This window comes from Amaranthus tricolor, chromosome 3, assembly GCF_026212465.1.
Source record: "Amaranthus tricolor cultivar Red isolate AtriRed21 chromosome 3, ASM2621246v1, whole genome shotgun sequence".
Taxonomy (NCBI): Eukaryota; Viridiplantae; Streptophyta; class Magnoliopsida; order Caryophyllales; family Amaranthaceae; genus Amaranthus; species Amaranthus tricolor.
In genome coordinates, this window is record NC_080049.1 from 30,817,819 (window position 1) to 30,839,570 (window position 21,752).

General features: G+C 35.2%; 2 protein-coding genes across 4 annotated transcripts; both read right to left on the reverse strand.

The window, feature by feature from the left end:
* Window positions 1-1,154: 1,154 nt before the first annotated feature.
* LOC130807914 (leucine-rich repeat receptor protein kinase HPCA1-like) lies at window positions 1,155-12,365 on the reverse strand. 2 transcript variants are annotated; one of them, XM_057673315.1, is made up of 19 exons: window positions 10,747-10,970; window positions 9,860-9,983; window positions 9,707-9,778; window positions 9,523-9,597; window positions 9,097-9,168; window positions 8,836-8,997; window positions 8,270-8,344; window positions 7,618-7,689; window positions 7,452-7,523; window positions 7,287-7,355; window positions 7,138-7,212; window positions 6,450-6,521; window positions 6,025-6,159; window positions 4,818-5,296; window positions 4,574-4,735; window positions 3,943-4,094; window positions 3,502-3,721; window positions 2,677-2,912; window positions 1,155-2,121 (listed from the first exon to the last, which is right to left on the reverse strand). In XM_057673315.1, exons 1-19 carry the CDS (start codon window positions 10,844-10,846, stop codon window positions 1,672-1,674), a joined length of 2,874 nt encoding a protein of 957 aa, XP_057529298.1. In that variant the 5' UTR covers window positions 10,847-10,970; the 3' UTR covers window positions 1,155-1,671. The 2 variants fall into 2 exon arrangements, with proteins under 2 accessions (XP_057529298.1, XP_057529299.1); XM_057673316.1 differs by lacking the exon at window positions 10,747-10,970 and adding an exon at window positions 12,113-12,365 and having other exon boundaries at window positions 1,161-2,121.
* Window positions 12,366-12,980: 615 nt separating this feature from the next.
* On the reverse strand, window positions 12,981-21,688 carry LOC130807915 (leucine-rich repeat receptor protein kinase HPCA1-like). Of its 2 annotated transcripts, XM_057673317.1 has the most exons (20): window positions 21,300-21,687; window positions 20,720-20,948; window positions 19,779-19,899; window positions 19,625-19,696; window positions 19,236-19,310; window positions 19,072-19,143; window positions 18,743-18,904; window positions 18,572-18,646; window positions 18,169-18,240; window positions 18,024-18,095; window positions 17,857-17,925; window positions 17,508-17,582; window positions 17,171-17,242; window positions 16,925-17,059; window positions 15,881-16,353; window positions 15,539-15,691; window positions 15,319-15,455; window positions 14,457-14,676; window positions 13,885-14,123; window positions 12,981-13,703 (listed from the first exon to the last, which is right to left on the reverse strand). In XM_057673317.1, the coding sequence occupies exons 2-20, from the start codon at window positions 20,814-20,816 to the stop codon at window positions 13,233-13,235; spliced, it is 2,862 nt and encodes a 953-aa protein (XP_057529300.1). In that variant the 5' UTR covers window positions 20,817-20,948; window positions 21,300-21,687; the 3' UTR covers window positions 12,981-13,232. The 2 variants fall into 2 exon arrangements, with proteins under 2 accessions (XP_057529300.1, XP_057529301.1); XM_057673318.1 differs by lacking the exon at window positions 20,720-20,948 and having other exon boundaries at window positions 21,300-21,688.
* Window positions 21,689-21,752: the final 64 nt, after the last annotated feature.

Here is a 21,752-nt window from a genome sequence, read left to right on the forward strand (position 1 = left end):
CTTCAATGGAACTTTAAAGACCTGCCCTTTTTATAAAATAAAGGGTCAAGCCTGTTAAAAACGACTGGGTCATGGGTTTTTAACGAGGCCCCAACCAATGAACTATTTTATAATATTCACAACAATTTGGTCATAAAAGTGTTATAAAACATGAATCACAGAGAATCGAATCTCATTTCAGTTGAATCAAATAGCACCTTTTTTGGACAAAAAACTGAGTTTGATTCTCATTTAGCACTCTCCTTTCCTCAGTCTACCCTGTAATCTAAAAAAACACAAATTACAAGCAATTGAGGACCAACTTACTATTTGTAACACCCAAAAGAGACTAAACATTTCCAATAATATGTACAAACTTTTATCAATCTAAGCTAAACAATGGCGGATTCAGGAAAAAATTAAGTGATGTCAATAGTTATTTAAAAAAATTACATTTAATAACTTTTAAAGTAAGACAACAATATTGGTTGAGATTTTACACTTTTAAAGTGGTGCATTAATCATATTTTCAAGTTGATAAAGACCAATTTATCTTTTTAACCTCATTACGATGATTTGCATTATAATTTTAAATTTGTATTAATTTGATAGATCTTATAAATCTTGATGTAGAGAATTTCGTGAATTTTCAAACCTTGAGCTAGATGCTAAATACTTTCTCTGTTTATTATTACTTGTACCAAATTAATATTTGCACTATTTATCATTCTATGGTAATTTACATATTTTGGCTATTATACGACATATATAGTCCTGTAAGATCTTGTTCTATTTGTCTCGTTGCATATTTTCATAATATTGAATTTTTATAATTTTTAGTTATGTGTAACTCTAAATATAAATGATCCAACAAACACATTAAATTGCATAAAAATGCATTTGGTGCAAGTATTTTGAAACGAACGAAGTATGACTTTTAGGCAATTGGTTTGAACTTTTGAATATATGTCAGTAATTGGGTTATTATATCCATTTCATCCAAATTGCATTATATCCATCATCTCACTAAAAATAATAAAGTAGAAAAAGCAAATTAGTAATCCATTAAAAAAAAAAAAAAAAAAAAAAAAAAAAAGCGGAATTTTAATTTGTTGATTTGATATTGAAACAACATAAGAAATAAATCAAGCAAATCAAGATTACTTAAATTAAAACCGTCCATACATAAAATATACTTCTAAAAGTTAATTTCTAATTTGAAAAAGAGAAAAGGGAGGTGGGAAGTATTTACCAAAGAAGAAGAGTTTTAGAAAATAAAAAACTAAAAAGATGCTATGGTTCTTGTTGAGTGTAGGCGTCGAACATTGGTTTGTTGTGGGGAAGATCAAAGAGTAGTATCAGATACCAACTTATCTCCAATTGACAGCAATGAATTGATATGGATCCTCCCCTGAAGCCAAACTATGTAATTTTCACATGCAATCACACAAACACAACAAATAACACATTCCATCTATATATGGAGCAGCTAGTCTTGTAACAGACCGTCTCTAAGTGAGATGATCTTAAACAAGGAGTTCATGTTCTTATAATATATTAGATGACTCATACAACCAAGTATAAGGCACGTCTCTCGGTGTCATCTTCTCATACAACAATTTGTGCTATATATTTACATGACCCTTGTAAGTTGTAACTTAACAGTCTTGGCGAAACCTATCGAAACGATAATCAACGTGGGAATTGTCCACTGTAATTGTTAAGAGATTCATCCCCATAAAGATGTCTCGAATTCCTTCGAGGAAATGTATCAGAACTCTTTGTTGAATCACTATAAGGATTCAAACCAGCCATCTGTAATATCTCCTCGAGTTGTTTAACGACCTCTCCCATGATAGGACGATCCGGTCCTGATTCTTCGACACAAGTGAGAGCTAAATCCACATACTTTTCGAACCCCTTTAACGAGGTTCCTAGACCAATACTCGGGTCCAAAAACTCATGAAGGCCATAAAGATCTTCGGCTCTATCAATGGCGTTCCTTACTTCTCTAACGATGTACCTTCCTCTGTCGATTGGTGCTTTCCCTGTGATGAGCTCTAACATCAGCACCCCGAAGCTGTATATGTCACTTTTCTCGTTTAACTTTTGAGTCATGTAATATTCTGGATCCAAGTATCCCTGCATTACAAAAGTTGGAGCTTAAATTTCCTATATGCTAGAACGAAAGCAAAAAGTTACCTATACGTTCAAAGGCTAAGGGAGAACATTATGATAAATTTGGGCATGTACACAAGACCCACACCAGAGGATAGTTGACTGCACACAAACCCGATAAGGTGACATCATAAAACGAATTGGTATTAGGAGGAGTAGTTCATCAAGTATGAATTATAGTCGACCTCTCTCTAATTCTCCGATGTGGGATCACATATGGGTTTTATAAAGTAACAAACGTCAACCAAATTGGAAAATCTAGGACTTTGTGTATCATCATACTAAACGCCCGACAACAACCCATTGCCTGATGCCAAGTGGCTCTCACCTAGACAGGGTTTGGAAGGTCGGACATACGCAACCTTACCCTTGTAATAAGTAATCACAAAGACGTTTACAATTGACCCTTGATTGCTAGTATTAGTTGAAACTTCACATAACAAGCATGAATGACTTAATAAGCCATTTTAATTTGAAACTAAAACGAGTGGAAGTTAGTTCTGAAGAATGTATACCCACCATTGTGCCCTTCACTTCAGTGGTAATATGACCCTTTCCAACATCAATCAGAGTTTTGGATAATCCAAAATCTGAAACTTTAGCATTCAAGTTTTCATCAAGCAGGATGTTGTTCGATTTGATATCCCTGTGTATAATGGGTGGGTTAGCAAGTTCATGTAAGTAAGCCAGACCTCTTGCTGCACCAACAGCTACCTTGATTCGCCTTCTCCAATCTAATCTTATTCCTGACTTTCCTGCATCAAACACACATTTGAAAACAAATTGCAACAGGATTCAGTAAGATCCTAAAATTTAGTTGCATTCTGTGTTCATTTTCTTTAAAAGGTCAAATTCCGTAAAGATTTTAGATTTGGGGTAAGATAATTCTCTACGTGCAAGACGGGTAGGGGGAATTGATCTTTCTGTAGGTAGTGAGAATCAAACCCCTATCACAAGAATGGAAGGGAGAGCCTTCAACAACTAGGCTAACCCATTTTCTCGGTATTATTGCAGATATTGAGTTACTCTAAACATTTGGTATATGGGTAAAGTATCTAAAGTTAAAATGCATTCCAACATCAAAGAATCAAACAATTGTTGACAGGCAATAAAAAGTTACTACAAAATGTTACTCCATATATTTAGAGATCCAAACTTCGGTTCAACGTAATCCTATTCTATCCAAACCTGGAATAGAGGACTTAAGATGAACATGAGGCGCCTCTATGAACCAGTCGCAAAATTTGTGATGAGGTTCCTATATGTACACAAGCACATGGCAGAAGGAAAAAGAACATGCAGCTGATATTGTGTGTAGACAACGGGTGAATAAGATATGAGTACCTGAGAGACTATCTTTCAGAGTACCATTTGGTACATACTCATAGACCAATATGAGTTCTCCTTTCTCCAAACAGAAACCAAAAAGTCTGACCAGGTTCTTGTGATGAACTCTTGAAAGAAGCTCGATTTCAGTTCTGAACTCAAGGTCGCCCTGTGATGAACCTTTTTCTGCTCTTTTAATAGCAACTAGTTGCCCATTTGTGTGTGTACCCCTGTAAACCTGCCAAGGTATGTTCAGAAACGTTTAATACTAGTATTGCATTAGTGTCTACAAGATCGTTAAATGGGACAAAGGAACAGACGAGATCAGATGACCAGACCAGAGAGAATCAAATCAGATCATACGGAAAGAATAAACTCCAAGTCCCATCAAGAAAGGGACAATGTGAATTTATTCAAGGCCATGTGGAGGACCGAACAATCCATTCGCAATAAACATACCTTCCCGTAGGTCCCAGAACCAATGACATTAAGTTCTGAGAAATTATTAGTCATCTTCTTTATCTCTTCGAGTGAAAACACCCTTGAACCTGCCAAAGGCAAACTGCTAGCAGAACTCCCAGGAGACACCCACGATGACGCTGACGTGAGGCCTACAAGATATAGTAATCATTGTCCCAACTCATAACACAGTTGTAGATATTCAAACGAGCAATGCTCGTGTATATTTTCATATCCAAGGATTATTGGTTTACGTTTGGTGCAATATTGTTCTTATAATGAATCTTTTCTTTTGAGAAACATATTATATATTGCTGAAATACATTCACGGCCCATTTGATAGGTGGTAATAAACGGTGATAATGAGAATGAAAACTAGTGTAATTTTGGTTGAAAAATATCATTTTCTTCATAAAATTCAGTCCAGTGCATTACCATTGGGGGAGGTGGTATTTGGTGGTAATGAAAATTTACAAAAAAAAAAACATTTTTGTGATTAAAGTTTCATCAGCATCAGAATGACACAGAACTTTGGATGAAATTTTACACTATAAATCATTCCCATTACGACCATTTACCACCGCTAACCAAACGGACCGTCATGACATTTATCTAAATGCATCATTATTACCTAAATTATTTGTCGCCTCCCCGGTTTTACCAGCCCTCTTCTTACGACAGAAAAAAAAAACACCAGCGCACAACAGTGTTAACAATAACGCAGCACCTCCAACCGCAATCCCAACAATAGCAGCCATGCTGAGTGTTTTCTTTTGTTCACGTATAAATTCCACTAAAATGTATAAAATAAATGTCAATGAAGAAACCGACACAAAAAAATGTGTACTACAGTTCTTATATCAAACATGAGTTACCTGCAAAGGTTGTATATATACTACCAGTGAAATAGAACGGACCAAAATAATCCGGTGGTTTAAAAGTTTGATTACTAAGTATGAAGCCGACAGCTGATACTGCTGTCCTGTTAAAGCGATCTAGACCCAGAGGGAACACCTGTAAGGTCATTTGAAGATAATTTGATGGAGTTCTGCTTATATTACTGATAGACACCGAATCAACAGGAACCTTTTCGGAGTTGAAGGTTTTCATTAGTTTGTTCTCTAAGTCTTTATAGTAAGAGGACTTTTCCAAGTCGGAGAATTTAGGGGCTCTAAATACAAGGGTTCCGGTGTATGGATAAGCACACTGGCATTTAGGGCTGGATATTTTGTTTGCATCACAAGCATCGGGTGTGCAATCTTGCGGAGTTGCATATGAGACTTTGGATTGCTGAGGTTGAGCGCAGTATTTCTCTTCGGAAACATTTTCCGAACAAATTGGATTGCCGAAAAGACTGCATGTATAAAAGAATGTTTATATTTAGAATTAGTTTTCATTCCATACAATTTTAATGTACGCATCTATGTTACTTGGACTCGGATACTAATGTTGAATACTGGTACGTGTCCAAGTGTCGGATACGTCTAAATATTCAATTTTACGCCTAAAATGAAGTGTCTAAGTGTCATACTAATGTCCGAGGCAATGTCACATGATTCACTAACTGCCTTTCGAATCGCGAATCTAAAAAAGCGAATTATGGTCGGTTTTAGGCTATTTTTGAACCATTTTGACAGAATCGTGAATCTAAAAAGAGAACTAACTAGCGAATTATGTTTCATTGGTCCGAGGATCAAGGATCGGACACGGGTACATGAAGCAAAATGAAGAGTGCAAGTAACATAGGTATGCATTGAGACTTCAAGCATTGTTTGGTTGGATAGAGTAACAAATGTACAAAATTCCATTGCACACAAATTTGCTCGTCATAAGTTTTGTAATTGGTGAAAGATTGGTGTGCCCACAAATGGAATTTAAGGCATAACCAGCTGTCCAAGAGCAGGAATCAAAATGACATGGATTCTAAGTCCTTAAACTTTTTCCTTTTTTTTACTGTCAAAGAGCATAAGTGCAGGAAACTACCCACATAACCAAACAAGCCTTGGTCTTTGAGAAATTTAATTTGTAAAAATGGAAGTAGTAAATAGAATGGGAGGTTGAGAAGAAAATTACAAAACTTACATTAGTTGGATATCATTTTTTTGTCCCGCTGTGTATAAACTGATATTGTTGTTCTGCATATCAACTGTTCGAAGTTGTGAACTAGGTTTAGTACCCATATTAAATGTGCCACTGATCCTGTTTTTCTTTAATACCCTTCATTTACATAAAAAGGAGGTGTCAAATCACAGTCACATGATTCACTAATCTCCTTGCGATTCGCGAAAAAAAACCCAAATTATAGTCTCTTTTGGAATCACGAATTAACCGGTGAATTATGTTGCACTATGTTAGAGACTCAAAATGTATACATGTTAACAAGTATTTTTCTCTTTCTTTTTTTAGTTTTATGTTATCATCAACATGAAATGATGACTAAGTCACAGACTAAATTCCCTACATTATGCTTTGTAATAGAATCGCAAACAGACTGAACTAATACTCACACTTTCTGTAACTGAGGGAGGCTAAATAATTCAACTGGAACTTCACCTTGAAGTTTAGTGTCTTCCATGATTCTGCAAGAAGTAATCAAATGAATTGCTTGCAACTAGGGGTATTCAATGGGCTAGATAAGGGCCGGGCTTTGAAGGCTTGGCCTGGTCCAACCCAGCCCATTTTTATTACTAAAAATTATTTTAATATCCATTTATCAACTTATAATAATTAAATTATCAATTATAATAATTAAAATGAAAAAATATTAATAATCACCAATGACATTGTCATTTATAATATTTAAATTATCCATTAATTATGCTACTTCCAAAGGCCCGTTTCCGGCCTTTATCGAGCCCTTTTAAAGCCCACTTCATTTTAATTATAGTAGAGCCCGTTTTTGGCCCGATCCATTTTCAGCCCAGCCTTACAAAAGCCTTCTAAAAACGGGCCGGATAAGGGCTCAAAAGGGGGGCCCGAACCATTGAACACCCCTACTTACAACCATGTCCAAAAAATGAAGTTTATTTAGGTGCAAAACATGAATAGTTTGATACACTTGCTATGCAAATTGCTTATATTGTGATTTTAATTTGCACACTCATTCAAGTAACCGATGGATATTTGATGCATTTGAGTTTTGCTAGTTTTAGAATAAAGGAGTTTGATGCCTTTTTGAGTAAGGAAGAACAATACAATGTAGTCAAAGATGGCAAGGCAGTGAACCATGACGGAACATCAGATGGATCAAAAGTGTTGTTGCTCATGTCTCTGCACGCAAAAAAACGACGATTTTCAAGCATCTATCTGTAGCTTTAAGGACAAATACATAATCCTCAACTTACAAGTAACTGGTAATGTTCATGCCAGTGAGGTCAGGCAAAGTCCCGGACAGTTCGTTGTTGGATAAAAGCCTGAAAACAAACAAGAAAAACAAGTCTGAATTTGGCACACTGTCGAAAACAGAACATTTCAAGAATCTGAGCGGACAGATTCTCTTGCGGACTTACAAATCAGTGACGTTAGTAAGATTGCTGATGTTTGAAGGGATAGACCCGGTGAACTTATTCCAATCCAATCGTCTGAAAACAACAAATTTTATAAACAAACAAGTCATTGATGCATATGACTGCATCTCTCTGCGAGAGTTTCGGGAATACATGGCAAGATACTTACAAAACCTCCATCGATTTCACTAAACCTACGGTTGGAGGGAGACTGCCTTCAAACTGATTGTTATCCAAAAGCCTACAAACAAAAACAATTACGTGGGTTACTGGATTGCATAACAATTAACTTTAGAACCTAGTTTACTGCATTGAAGAGGCTGTAGGAAGCAGGAGCTAAAAGTATTCCGATAAAGGGCAGCCTGGTGCACGAAACGTCCTCGCAGACTGGGGTGATACAATAAATCATATAATAGAAACGACAATCTCAAGTCATGACTCACAACCTACAATTTCAAATTATACATTCTTGTGACCAAACATTCAGGGCCTTTCTTGAGGGTAGTTTTGAGGTGCAACCATCTAGGGCCCAGCTTATGAAGAAGCCCAAATCGAGTAAATCCAAAAATTAGTATTTGCATAAGTAGCTTCTACCATAGATCGAAACTTGCAGTATTAGGCTTCTCAGTTAAGCGCATGCCTACTGAACTATATAGTTAGAAAAAAAATAATTGAAACTTTACTTATATAAGCGCCCTTTTTTTATTTTTTGCCTAGAGCCCAAAAATTATCAGGTACGGCACTGCAAACATTGAGCTGTTGAAATTATGAAATATATATCACAATCAGTAAATATATCTAAGTTCTTGCAGGGTACTTACAAGTGAATCAAAGTCATATTTTCATGGAGAAGCTTTGAGGGGATTGAACCAGAGAGTTGATTTCTTCCAAAGTGACTGGAGATCAAAAATTTCCCGACGTATGGGACAATAAAACATTAAGAACGAAAAGGGAGACAGCAGTGCTATCATTTTGAAAGAAAATAAATTGGGAAATTCCATGGAACTTTTTACTTTTCCACAAATATTTTTTAAATTCATGTGGTCACATTGAGCTTCCAAGTTTTCCATGTTGTAGATAAAATGGTAAGTTTTTGGTTAAATTAAATATTTATTTCAACTGAATTTTTAAATATGTGGTCAATTACGGTGATCACGACGTTTGTTTTTTTAAAAAAAATGTCATTATATTGCGTAAAACTAGCGTAAAGTTAACAAAAAAACTTCTTTTTTGTCTACAACGTGGAAAAGTTGAAAGGTCAAGGTCACTACATGAATTAAAAAAATATTTGTCTACCACGTAGAAAAGTCGAAAGTTCAAGATTACTACATAGAATTTCCCAAATAAATTTGATTGCCGATTTCAAAATAAAAGTTATCAAACTTACAAGTGCTTGCATTGATGTAACATATCAAGACCAGGTGTAGTCCCGTTAGAGACGGGTAAAGTTCCAGTAAGCTTGTTTTCAGCTAGATCAAGCCAATAGAGCTTGGAAAGCCTGCCAATTGATCTTGGTATTGTCCCACTAAAACCATTAGAATTCAAAGATCTGCAGAAACCAATGTTCAGATTTCTTATATTACTTCGAATAATGGAAAAAAAAAAAAAAAAGGCGAAGACAATATCGCGAGAAACTAAAATTTCTTACAAAAATTTCAGCTCTGTCAAAAATCCTATACCATCTGGAATTTTGCCAATGAAATTGCAGGCAACCAGGATCCTACACAGCACAAGAAAAACGGTTTTGTTGCAAAAACTTTTAACGTTTTCGAGTAAATAAATAGTTGAATAATTTTCGAATTACAGCCTTAATGTTTAGCACTTTTGCGAATTAACGCCTTAAAGTTTATTTTTTGCGAATTACAGCCACCAAAGTATCAAAGTTTGTAGATTCAGGCCAAAACACATAATTCCGACTATTTTGTTGGTCGGAATTTTAAGTTAAGTGGTCGGAGTTCAGTGTTTTGGCCTGAATCTGTAAGCTTTGATACTTTGGTGGCCGTAATTCGCAAAGTGCTAAACTTGTTATTCACAAATTATTCTAAATAGTTTGATGTACATTGAGACTTCTTACAAGTTTGTCAGTTTTGTTAATGACCCGATGGCTTCAGGAAGAGTACCAGTGAGTCCCTTGTTATAGGATAGGTCACTACACAAAAAGAAAGGAACAATCAGATTATTTTTTGGATTATATAAGTCATGTAACTACTCGAGTATGAACGACACTCGGATACAGGGAAAAAGATGAGCAAACATACAGGGTTTGTAGTTCAGTTAATCCTCCTATATCGCCTGACAGTCTGCCCTCGAGCCCCATGCTCGATAAAGTTCTGAGATACGACTTTCAAAAGCAAATAAGGAAATGATGCAAGGATAATCACAGCTGTTCTAGATTAGAAGACAAAACTTACATCGAAATCACCCGGGAACCATTGCAGGTAATTCCTTCCCAGTTACTGCCACAAGGATCGAGAAGACCGTTCCATGATGGTGGGACATTCTTCCAGAGTGTCCTTAGGGAAGTTAATACAGCAGCTGCATTCCATGCAGTAAAATTTCAGTTTCAGGCTACAATTTTCTACATGAACAGGGGCGTATCTAGACCCGGGCTGGCATGGACCATGGCCGGGTCATGAAAACTAAAGAAAAATGTTAAACTGATGTTCATTGTTCGAACACACAACCTTCTATGTGTTTTGACTAAGGCGTTTCCAGCTATTACACCATGCCAATTTATGGATTTTTAGTTATGTTCTCTCACACAATAAGGTCATAGATTATAAATATTTTCGAGATTCGCAACATGAATGTTGCCCACCCCCATCATAATGTATTGCAAACACCAGACATGGGTGCACAAACAGTCAAGCACACACACAATAGGAAAACTAAATTTAATACTGAGAGATCACAAATCACATAGATGCTTTCATTTGCAAACAATTCATACATACACATCAACAAAGAAAACACAAACTCTTGTATGAGACGGTCTCACCATGGGACATGCCTTATATTTAGGTTAAGTAGCCCAATAATAGAAACACTTAGCTTATGAGTTTCTTGTTTTGAGGTCGTCTCACCGTGAGACGGTCTCATTGCAAAGAAAACTAAATGCTAAAATGAATTGTGTACAAAATTTAGTTTTGATGAATTCAAGAATCACTACAAAAGAAATTCATTCAAATAGTATTAGAAAACATACATTCATATACAAGATCTTAAAAAAACAGGTCAACTAAAATCAAGGAGAAGATCAAATCCAGATAAATGATTTACAAAGCAAGATCAAACTAACCATCATCAGTATTTGTCTCCGAACTTATGACAGAAATTCTCAAACAAATTGAAAGCAAGAAAATTACTATCCTAAGACGCATTGATCCAACTCGATCCATTCAAATAACAAACTTCGTAAACTGTATCAGAATGCTGATAAATTCATAGTTATTAGTAACTGAGGCATCTACAGAAAGTTTGAAAAGTTTGCTAATGACTTGAAAAACTCCCTTGTTCAAACTGGCGTTAAAATGGACTACTTGTATAATTTTAAAATGCAATACATGTAGTTGAGAACAGCAAACAATTGAACTATGTACTCAGTCAACTAACGTACATTACTAAACATAAGAATAATGAAACAACCAAGCAAATGATAGTAAGCATTTGAATTGAATTGGATATTGAACCATTATTGTCACTGTCTATGAACTATTAAAATTGTTAGTTTATAGAAAGGTTGAACTATCCATGAATTAATACTTGGGTATATGAATTACACAAATTCTTGTGAGAAACGGTATCTTTAAGAGACTATCTATAATTTGGTCAACCCATTATCATCTTTTAGTTTAATTAAGCTTGAGCTGGGTCTGACACATGTCTCTCAAAAAAGTTCTCTCAATAGATCGATCAACAATCAACTTTTAATGTGTGTTGAACCAATTCAGCTGCTATTCTTTTCTTTTCATGTGTGTTGTGTCTCATTTATTTTGCATTCCATTTCTATTCTGGTTGTATCACTTATTTTATAAGATTGAAATGGTCTCGGAATTCTCTTTTAATATCATCAACAAATTCATTCTCTCCATTAATTTCATCATATTTTCAATTCACCTATTATCCATCGTATTATTTTATTATATATTAGTGCGGGCAGTCCTCTTTGCCCCTTCTTTGGAGGGGTACAGCAGTATGGGTATAATATGTCCGCAATCTTCTCCTAACAGACTACAACTTGTTCGAAATACTGAATTAATGACTATGACTATGACTATATTATAAAGCTCAATATTGATTGGGTTTTAATGAAATGATCCGGCAATACAGGCTGGAGGTTGGATTCACCCGGTTTGCAAGAACTTCTGAAGACAACTTGTGGATCAGTTTCAAAGATTAAAAAAAAATCCCAAAAAAAATAAATAAATCCCCACATATATTAATAAATAATATAACAAAGAACAAGTCTAAGTAATGCTAAAGTGCAAGAGAAATTAAATAATCTATTGACTTACAAAACACGAAAAATGAACAATAAATAATCTAATTAGAGGGTGGGTAAATAAATCAATTAGAAAGAAGCAATCAAAGTATGTAAAATAAATCATAGTTGTTGTGAAGCAATTTTAAGCTCTGAAAATTAAAAAGAAGGGGCAAAAAAGTACACAATTACTCCGATAATAAGCCATTGACTTTCTCAGTTTTCTCCATTGCTCGACTTCGTTCCTCCTACCAATTTTTTTCTCAAATTAAGGTCAAAATTGTTCCTAATTTCCACATAAATTTGTTTAAAATAAATTTCTATTATATATTTCGATAGGATTGAATTGATTTTCCATTAATTTACTTTACAAATTCTTGTATTTAGCGGTGTTATACAAGACGAAATGTATTTAGTTTTTGTTATAATGAATCTGATAGTAATTAAATCACACTAATATTCTCTCTAGAAAAAAGAAATGCAGTAAAATATGGGAAGGGATTATAGAATTAATGATTATGAGTAGTGTTTGGATAATAAAAAGTAAGGAGAATTTGAAGGATATATATTTGTCGGAGAATATGGTTAAATTTTGTTAAATTACAATTTCTTGTAAAGCAGAAAGATTTTGAGGAAATATTAAAAAAAAATATTCTTTCGATATGATTTTTGTAAGGGTTTTTTCATTTATTTTTTGGTTTGACAAAGGAATTAAAATGTAAATTTGAAATTGAATTAGTTTTCCATTACTTTGTATTAGAGTACTCCTTATTTTCTATGCGTGACTTATCCTATAATGAAAATAGAGAAGTGAGCACATTATTTTAAGAGTTTGAGAGGCAACTCTTACCGTGAAATATATATTATATTTGGATTAAATAGTCAAATATCAGAAAATTATAACTTATAAAATTCTTATTTTGAGGTATCTCATCATGAGACGGTCTCTCACAAGAATATCTAAAAGAAGATTTCTTCCCACAATGATTTGTCTTGGCAAATGGCATCAAGAAATGTGTTCAAGATAAAATGTACAATTAGAGTGATTCCATATAGAATTTTCAATTGCCATTATTAATTTGAACATTCTTAAAAAACAATTTCAACATATATAAAAATACAAAAAACCCACTAATTCAAAACCAATTCCTCACACAATCAATCAAATATACAAAAACCTAAATCTCAAAGAAAGAATAAAAAAAATTGTTCCAAAAATGGGATAAGGATGAATTAATATACATTTTATACAAGTATCATTTTCATATATCCCTGAAAAAATCATGTTCAATATCAGCAATAATTCAAGGTAGTTCAGGCCTTGTAAGTGGAATGCTTCCACTGTATTGAAAAAGTGAATTATCAGAGTAAGGATGACCATAGTTTCCTGCAATAGATACTTCATAACTTGATGAATTATCAGCATTAGGATTGATTCCTGCTAATTGCACAATGTGCTCTATTTCTTTGACGACCTCGCCCATCGTAGGCCTCTTCGCTGCTTCCTCTTGTACACATTTTAGGGCCAAATCCACGTACTTCTCGAAACCAACTAGTAAAGTCGTGTTCGATAGTAGAATCGGGTCCATTACTCTTTGAAGGCTGTATAGATCGTTCTTACCATCTTTCGCTTCTCGGATCTCTTTTACTATGTATTTTCCGTCTTGTATTGGTCTTCTTGCGGTTATTAGTTCCAACATTACTACCCCGAAGCTATATATATCACTTTTTTCGGTTAGCTGATTGGTCATGAAGTATTCGGGATCTAGGTATCCCTGCACCACAAATAAGACTAAAACTCAAAAACTAGATTGAAGATGGATTGAGTCGATTACATGTACCTAGAGCTGTCCAAAACTGACCTAGTTAAAAAAACCGAGTATGACTCAACTCGACTCGACCGGAAATAACCCACAAATAAAAATCAAATCAGATTGTCAAGAGTTAGAAACTCACCATTGTCCCTTTAACTTGTGTAGTCACATAACCCTTCTGATCCGTGTCACCAAACAACTTAGAAAGGCCAAAATCGGCAACTTTTGCATTCAGACGTTCGTCAAGAAGGATATTGCTTGATTTGATATCCCTATGGATGATTGGTGGGTCAGCAAGCTCATGCAAATATTGCAAACCCCGAGCTGAACCGAGAGTTACCATCAGTCTCTTTAGCCAATCCAGCTGAATCCCAGACTTCCCTACATGGACGAATCATAAATCGTAAAAAGACAACTCAAAATATTGAGATCTATGAGTCAAGGTTCCCTTGTATATTGGTACCAACCTATCATTTAGCAATCAAATTTAGATGAGCATTAGGTAGTCTAGCCATGCACATAAAATAAGACCCAACAAAATTCCATTACTCCAAAGCTATAAAATGGCTAAAGGGATCGGATGTGCACTACATTACTCTTGTTAGCGATAACAAATAAGAAGTGCGCATAATAGAAGACCCCACAACATCATTTAATGGTAGCATCCAACTATCCAAGCAACAAGAAGCTATTGTTTAGGGTGAGGAGAGGTACCTGAAAGACTGTCCATTAGTGTACCATTTGGAATGAATTCATAGACCAGGGTGTGCTCGCCTTTGTCAAAGCAGAATCCAACGAGTTTCACAAGATTCTTATGGTGAACCCTTGATAATAGCTCTACCTCGTTTTTGAACTCTCGACTACCCTGCATCGATCCTTGCTGAGATCTTTTGATTGCAACGATTTGTCCATCATTAAGAACTCCTCTGTAAACCTGCAAAGAAACAGAAAATATATATTTTAAGCGTTATTCAATCATAAACAATCAGTTAGCTGAAAAGGGAAGATATAATACACAAAAAGTTTATTAGTCCGGTATTTGTAAATTCATGACATTTAAAAGAATTTAAACCTTGAAAAAAGCCACAAAAAAAATGGAGTATTATCTCAAGTATTTGCAAAGACAAACGAAAAAAAGGAGTAAAAGACTAGAACAATAACAAACATGGATCCGATTTGTACTATGTTATCTCAAAAATTCTCCTCCAAATAGTTTCAAAAATTAGAGACGTTCTTGTCAGAGACAGTCTCTTGGTGAGACGATCTCAAAACAAAAAGCCCATTTGCTAATAATTTGTATTGGTTGGGCTCTTCATTCTATATATGAAACAAGTCTAACGGTGAGACCGTCTCATACAAGAATTTGAGTAAAAATTAAGATCAAGATAAAGAACGGTGAAAAAAAAATTGATGACATTATCAATTACTCATTTGTCTTAAATTTCTACATTTACATTTTCAATGTGAGAGCTTTTTATAACAAATTTAGCAATTTCAATGAGATAAAGGGAGTAAATCATGACACAAGAAAGTGAGCGTTGAAGCAACTAAAACTGGAGCCAATATAAAACTCAACCTTTCCATAGCCCCCGGAACCTATGTTGTTGGCTTCGGAAAAATTGTGGGTACTTTTCTGCAATTCTTCCAACGAGAAAAATCGGGCTCCTTTTAACTGAGGAACATCACCTCCAGCCCCATTTGAATCCCAAGATACTGCAATGCCGAACATTAATAAGCAAACTTCATATTGTTTTGATTAGTCATTCACATACTAAAATAAAGCCTTTACAACTTACCAAACGGATTAGCCTGCTGCTTCGCCTTTTCCACTCTCTTCCTTTGGTAATATGCATAGCCTCCGGCGCATACTAAGAGCAGCAATAGAACGGAACCTCCTACGGCAGCACCAACAACAATACCTGTATGTGATTTACTGTTGCTTCGCGCGCCTGTATGTGAAAGGTAGATATAAAATCGGTAAAAGGGAAACAACACTGATAATCCAACATGTTATACTACCTTCGTCTCAAAGATATGTTCCTGTTTGATTAAAATAATAGGCTCGTATGAATAACATGGTAGAACATATCTTTGGCATGGAGGGAGTCGAAAGATTTTGCGCTAATAAGGGCTATAACCTCCAAATTGTGTGTATGTACTAGCATAAAATACATATGGGCCGTATTCTTTAGGTGGCTTGTAAGTCTGGTTGCTGAATACAAATGCTAACGAGAAAACTCCGGTTCTATTGAAATGGTCTTGCACGGCAGGAAACACTGCCAGTTTCATATTAAGGTAACCGAATTGATCCACAGAAACGTCACTAAGTGAGAGCGATTCGACAGGTAGCCTAAAATTATTGAGTTTCTGCAATAGATCACGCTGAAGTTCCGTGAAAAAATTTGTGCTCCCAAATGCTGGTGGAGCTCTGAATACCAAAGTTCCAGTGAATGGATATGAACATTTGCAGGTAGGACTAGGGATTTGGTCAGAAGAACATCGTGGAGGAATACACGATACTGGAGTTGTATATGAGGAGCCAAGATCCTGTTGTTTTGTGCAGAAAGGTGATGACGCGCCAGCTTCTTGACAATATGGATTATCGGCTAGCCTACAAAATTGCGAACACTTTGCTAAGTACAGTGAGAACTGGAGACTCATTTACAAAATGGTTGTCATATCATTACCCCAATACCGTTAATGACTCCCACTTTTTGGGGTCAAATGTACGCAACATTACCCTTGTTAGTGATAACAAAGAGGTTGTTTCCAAATGACTCTTGGTAGCAAATATCATAAATAAGAAGCGCACATGATTTAATGAGCATTTTTATATAGTCCACTATAATCAAAAATTACAGGTGTTCAAAACAAACTCGATGATCCGATATTCACTCGACCTAATAACCGAATCCGATTTTCCCCGACTTATAAATGGATTTACAATTATGTAAAAACCATTGTGAACACAAGACCCGATTTTAAACCGACCCGAAAAATCTGACCCAAAATCAACCCTATGACCCCAATTAACACATCTATCCAAAATCTAAGACCTAAAAACTTTTGGTCCCATTGAAATAAGGGATGTATTTACAAAACGACTGTCAATGCAAAAATTCTTGATGCTTAAATAGCAATGTCAAGCCTTGTTATATGCAGGATGAACTTAGAAAGCTTACTTCAGTGTGAAATTGTAGTCAAGTCCCACTATGACTTGAGAGATGGAATTGTTTTGCAGATCAATGGTCTGTAATTGTCCGCTATAGCTACCTTTAAGTCCAAAGGTGCCGCTAATCCTGTTGTTCCTCAATCTCCTGTAAATGATCAAAAATATATTTCATTATCATCTCAGTAAATAGTTGGACACAAATCATGGAATCTTTTTATAGCAAGAGTCGTTTTAGAAGATCAAGATCAACACTCACACGTTCTGTAATTGAGGGATGTTAAATATTTCTGGTGGAAGCTCTCCCTCAAGTTCTGTGCCTTCCATTGTTCTGCCAAGAGAGATGATTAACATATTAAGATATACATCAAAGGAACAAGTAGGGAAAAAATGTGATACCGAGGGATTAGAGTACGTCTAAATCATCGGCACAACGACCATCCTGCTTTGAATGCTGAATTCTTCCAGCAAGCGGAACAAGCATGATCGTTGATCCAGGCAAATTAAAAATACGATATCTTAACGCTATATTCGAAGAGTAGCACAGATGCACAACATGTCAGGTCGACAAACTGAGAGAGAGAAAAGGGGCATACAATGTTGTCAGTGACTGTAATGTAGCAAGCCATTTTGGAACTTCAGCGGCATCAAAACTGTTGTTACTCAAATCCCTGCATATAAATCGGTCAATAAGAAAGTAAACATTGGTGCTTGATGAATTACAATATTTTGGTTACAATTAGGGGTGTTCCACGGGCCGGATAATGGTCGGGCCGGGCTGTGCTTACGTAAATATGGGCCGGGTTGGATAAGGGTCCTTCAAATTTAATATGGGCTTAAGTAAATATGGGCCATTTTGTAACTCAAAATGGTATCTGCATGATATCAGCTAAATGGAAAATTTTGTAGGCCGTATTGGCCATTCTCGATTCTTTATGTACTTACAAATTGTTGAGGCTGTTCATCCCGGTGAGATCAGGTATAGGACCAGTTAGATCATTGTTGGACAGGAAGCTGAAATAATAAAACCAAAAAAATTGTTAGAGGAAGATTCTTTGTGTATCAGTAAAAGAAGTTGATGAAAATCATGTATGAACACATCATTTTCTTACAGTTCGTTAACATGAGTTAGGTTGCCGAGATTGGATGGAAGATCCCCGCTCATTGAATTTCGATCAAAACGTCTACAACAACCAAAATGTATTAGCAAAATGAAGCGCAGAAGTTAAAAAGTGATATGGTTTGAGTGATACGTACACTGCCTCTAATGTGCTTACAAGACCTAGTGTGGAAGGGATGCTTCCCGAGAGCCGATTGTTGTCGAAAAGCCTGAGAAGGTTAGATATCTGATATTAGCGAAAAGTAAAGCTGTTTAAAATAGACCCGTCACCTGACTTCAAAAATGATTTACAATTATGCAAAAAGCAGCATAGACACAAAATCCGATCTCAAACCGACCCGAAACATCTAACCCGAAAACAATCCCATGACCCAAATGAACATCTCTAGTGAAAAGCGATGCATTTGAATAAAAATAAATAGTGAAACTGATTACAAAACAGAATTTGATAATTTAAGCAAACTTTTGGTACAAATGCAACGATGAAGTAGTGAACAACGGAGAAATGTGCATCAATTTGCAACATTAAACAATACTTACACATGTATCAGAGTCATCTTTGAGTGAAAAAGACGAGGGGAGATTGTACCAGAGAATCGATTCATTCCAAAGTGACTGAAAATTGTACCCCAAAAATCAGAAGTTTTTATTCAACGACTACTGAATATAAACACGGTAGTCATTGCCTTTATATAGATGAAGAATACGTACAAGTGCTTGGTATTAACCAGCAAATCGAGTCCGGGTGTATTTCCACTTGAAACGGGAATGCCCCCACTGAGCTGATTATTCGCAACGTCTAACCAATAAAGTTTTTTCAAGTTACCAATAGAAGCTGGGATTTCTCCGGAAAAATTGTTATCATTCAGAGATCTGCAATTGAAAACATTCCATATTAAGCCATCACGAACATATAATAAGCTTCATGTCAAACGACGAAGGCTAGAATTCTGAAAGGCAGCATGAAGAAATTCATAACAGACCGGAAAAATAACAGAACTAAAAGAAACGTAGTCAGTAGTTACGCAAGAGATTCTTACAGGTCTATAAGCTGCTCTAGTGATCCTACTGAGTCAGGAATTTTTCCAGAAAGTCCACAGCCGAGAAGGATTCTTGCACATTCAAAAGAAAGGCGAAAAGATGTTAGTCGTAAAGAAAACGCAGCACAAAAATTGAAAATTTTTTATTTCGAACTGTTTCTTACAATCTTCTAAGCTTTGAAAGTCTTCCAATGCTCTGAGGAAGAGAACCTGTTAAGCCTTTATTATATGATAAATCCCTGCAAAATTTACACCAGGGTAGATGAAAACAATCAATAAAAATTCTGAAAATTCATGATGTATTTTATCAGAAAAAATGTTATATAACTTCAATGGGATTTTCACCACTTCATATTTAAGTCATGTGCATGAGTCAATCGGAAACAACCTCTTTCTTTTCAGGGTAAAGTTGCGTACATCCGACTCCTACAAACCCCACCAAGGTGGAAATCACTTGACGCCATTGGGGTAAAGGCACATTGTTGTTGTGTTGTTTGAGCATATTTAGAAAGCATTGCATATAACACAAGGTAAGCAGAATATGAAAACTTACAGAATCTGGAGTTCTGATAAAGTTGCAATATCCCCGGTGAGCTGACCCCTCAATCCCATAGCTGACAACGTTCTGAAACGTAACAATTATCAGATTATTCACACAGAAATGGTAGTTTAGAAGCTCTGTCCGGAAAATACAGGCCACGACTTACATGGCAATAATACGAGAATTAGTACAGGTGATTCCTTCCCATCTATTACCACAAGGGTCTCCACTAGTCCAACTTGGTGGCAAATTCCCCCAGCCTTGTGTAAGGGCCTTCAAAGCATCAGCTACACAAATATACAAGGCTTTAGGATATCGAAAACCAAGATTCGAATTTTTATATGCAAAGAAATGTTCAACCATCTTCTGATTCAAAAAACTAACAATTAATCAAAATGCCTCACACAAATCATGTGTATTGATTGGTTGTTTTTGAACGAAACCCAAATTAAGGTTTAGCTTGAAGATTCTACACAAGTCCTCCAAGTGCATGTCATCATCACATATAATGACATTGGGTAATGAAATGTTGTTTTATACTTGTATAGGTAGTCAGGGGAGATCCTAAATACTAGTATAGGTTGAGTCCAACACTAATCTCTTGCAAGCAAACTGCACCGACTCGACAACCATTTTCTATATTATATATTACGCAATTTGATATTCATATGGTCTCCCCTGTATGTAGTCGTCACAACAATATTGTACATGTTCCAAAAAGAAACCACTAACAATAATAGAATTTGGGATCATATGAAAACTGAAAGCAGGTATACATACAAGCTTAAAAGGTGTACATATTTGGATCACGACACATTTGCTAAAAAGTGTACATACGATGTACATATTCGGTGGCATTTCGGTGACAAAACAATATGTACACCATTTACCCCAACATGTATATCTTTGTCTGGTTTTCAATTTTCACCTTTTTAGTTGTTTTCACCTACCCCAACAATAACATCCATGTATGAAGTTGTCCAAAAAGAAACCAAATTGAAGAACTAAAATTTGTAAAAGATTATGAACACATAAAAACCAATAATATGGAGATTTTACATGAAGGTTAAAAAAAAAAAAAGAAATCAAACAAACTCAAATACTTACCATCTTGACTTTGTGCTGTTATTATTAGTTGGAAGCAAATGAACGCAAGAACAAGCCCAATTCTTAGAGCCCTTAAGACACAACCCAAAACTCCCATTTTTGATTGGAATATCAAAATGAGCAACCAAAAATGTCAAGATTTGTTTTCAACAAGCAAAAAATCTTCCTCTAAGAAAATTCTTGAAATATATGTTCAACTCCAGATTATAAGAATGAAGAAGTGCTCTTCCTGAAAAGGAATCCAAATAAGTCCATGAATTTGGTTTTACACCAATGACTATTTCTAAGCTGCTTCTTCCTCCTTCACCCAACTGGGTACTTAATAAAAACATTTACTTTTAGGTTTGGCATTTCATGATTATAGAATTATAACAAAGACCCACACAAATTTTTTTTAAAAAAAAACCAGGTGTTTATCCACATAATTGATCTATTCAAGAGAAAAAAAGCAACAATTAATGTGAAAAGGTGATTAATTTAATGGGTATTTGAATAATAAAAATTTGACCAAATGGGATATGAAAATCTTTAAATCAACATCAACTTGAAACAATATAAATAGATAAGTATTAGTTATTACCTAACCATTCTGAAGAATGGAAGTATGGGAGTCTGATTTGAATGTTTCAAACAAAGAATACATCTTTGTCGTTATAGTGTGATTACCCACCAAGTTGACATTTTTAAATTTAACTGCTACTGCTTACTTATTCATGCTTATTACCTGTTCTTCACCAATCACCATTATTTTTGACCATTATTAACACCACTTCTTCACCATTATTTTTGACCATTCCTTATCCATATCAAGAATTTTCTTTTTCTTTTCCGGAACTTGAAACGATGACAGATTTTAGTTCATATGTTTAATTTCTCTTTAATTTTTTCAATTTAAAATCACAGTTATTTTTCGACATTTTTCATCACTTGTGAACCCAATTTAGTTATTTGAACGGAAACGGCAATTTTTTTCGAACCCGTATATTGTTTTCGATAGAATACTGACATTTTTCTGTTTCCAGTTGATCAAAAG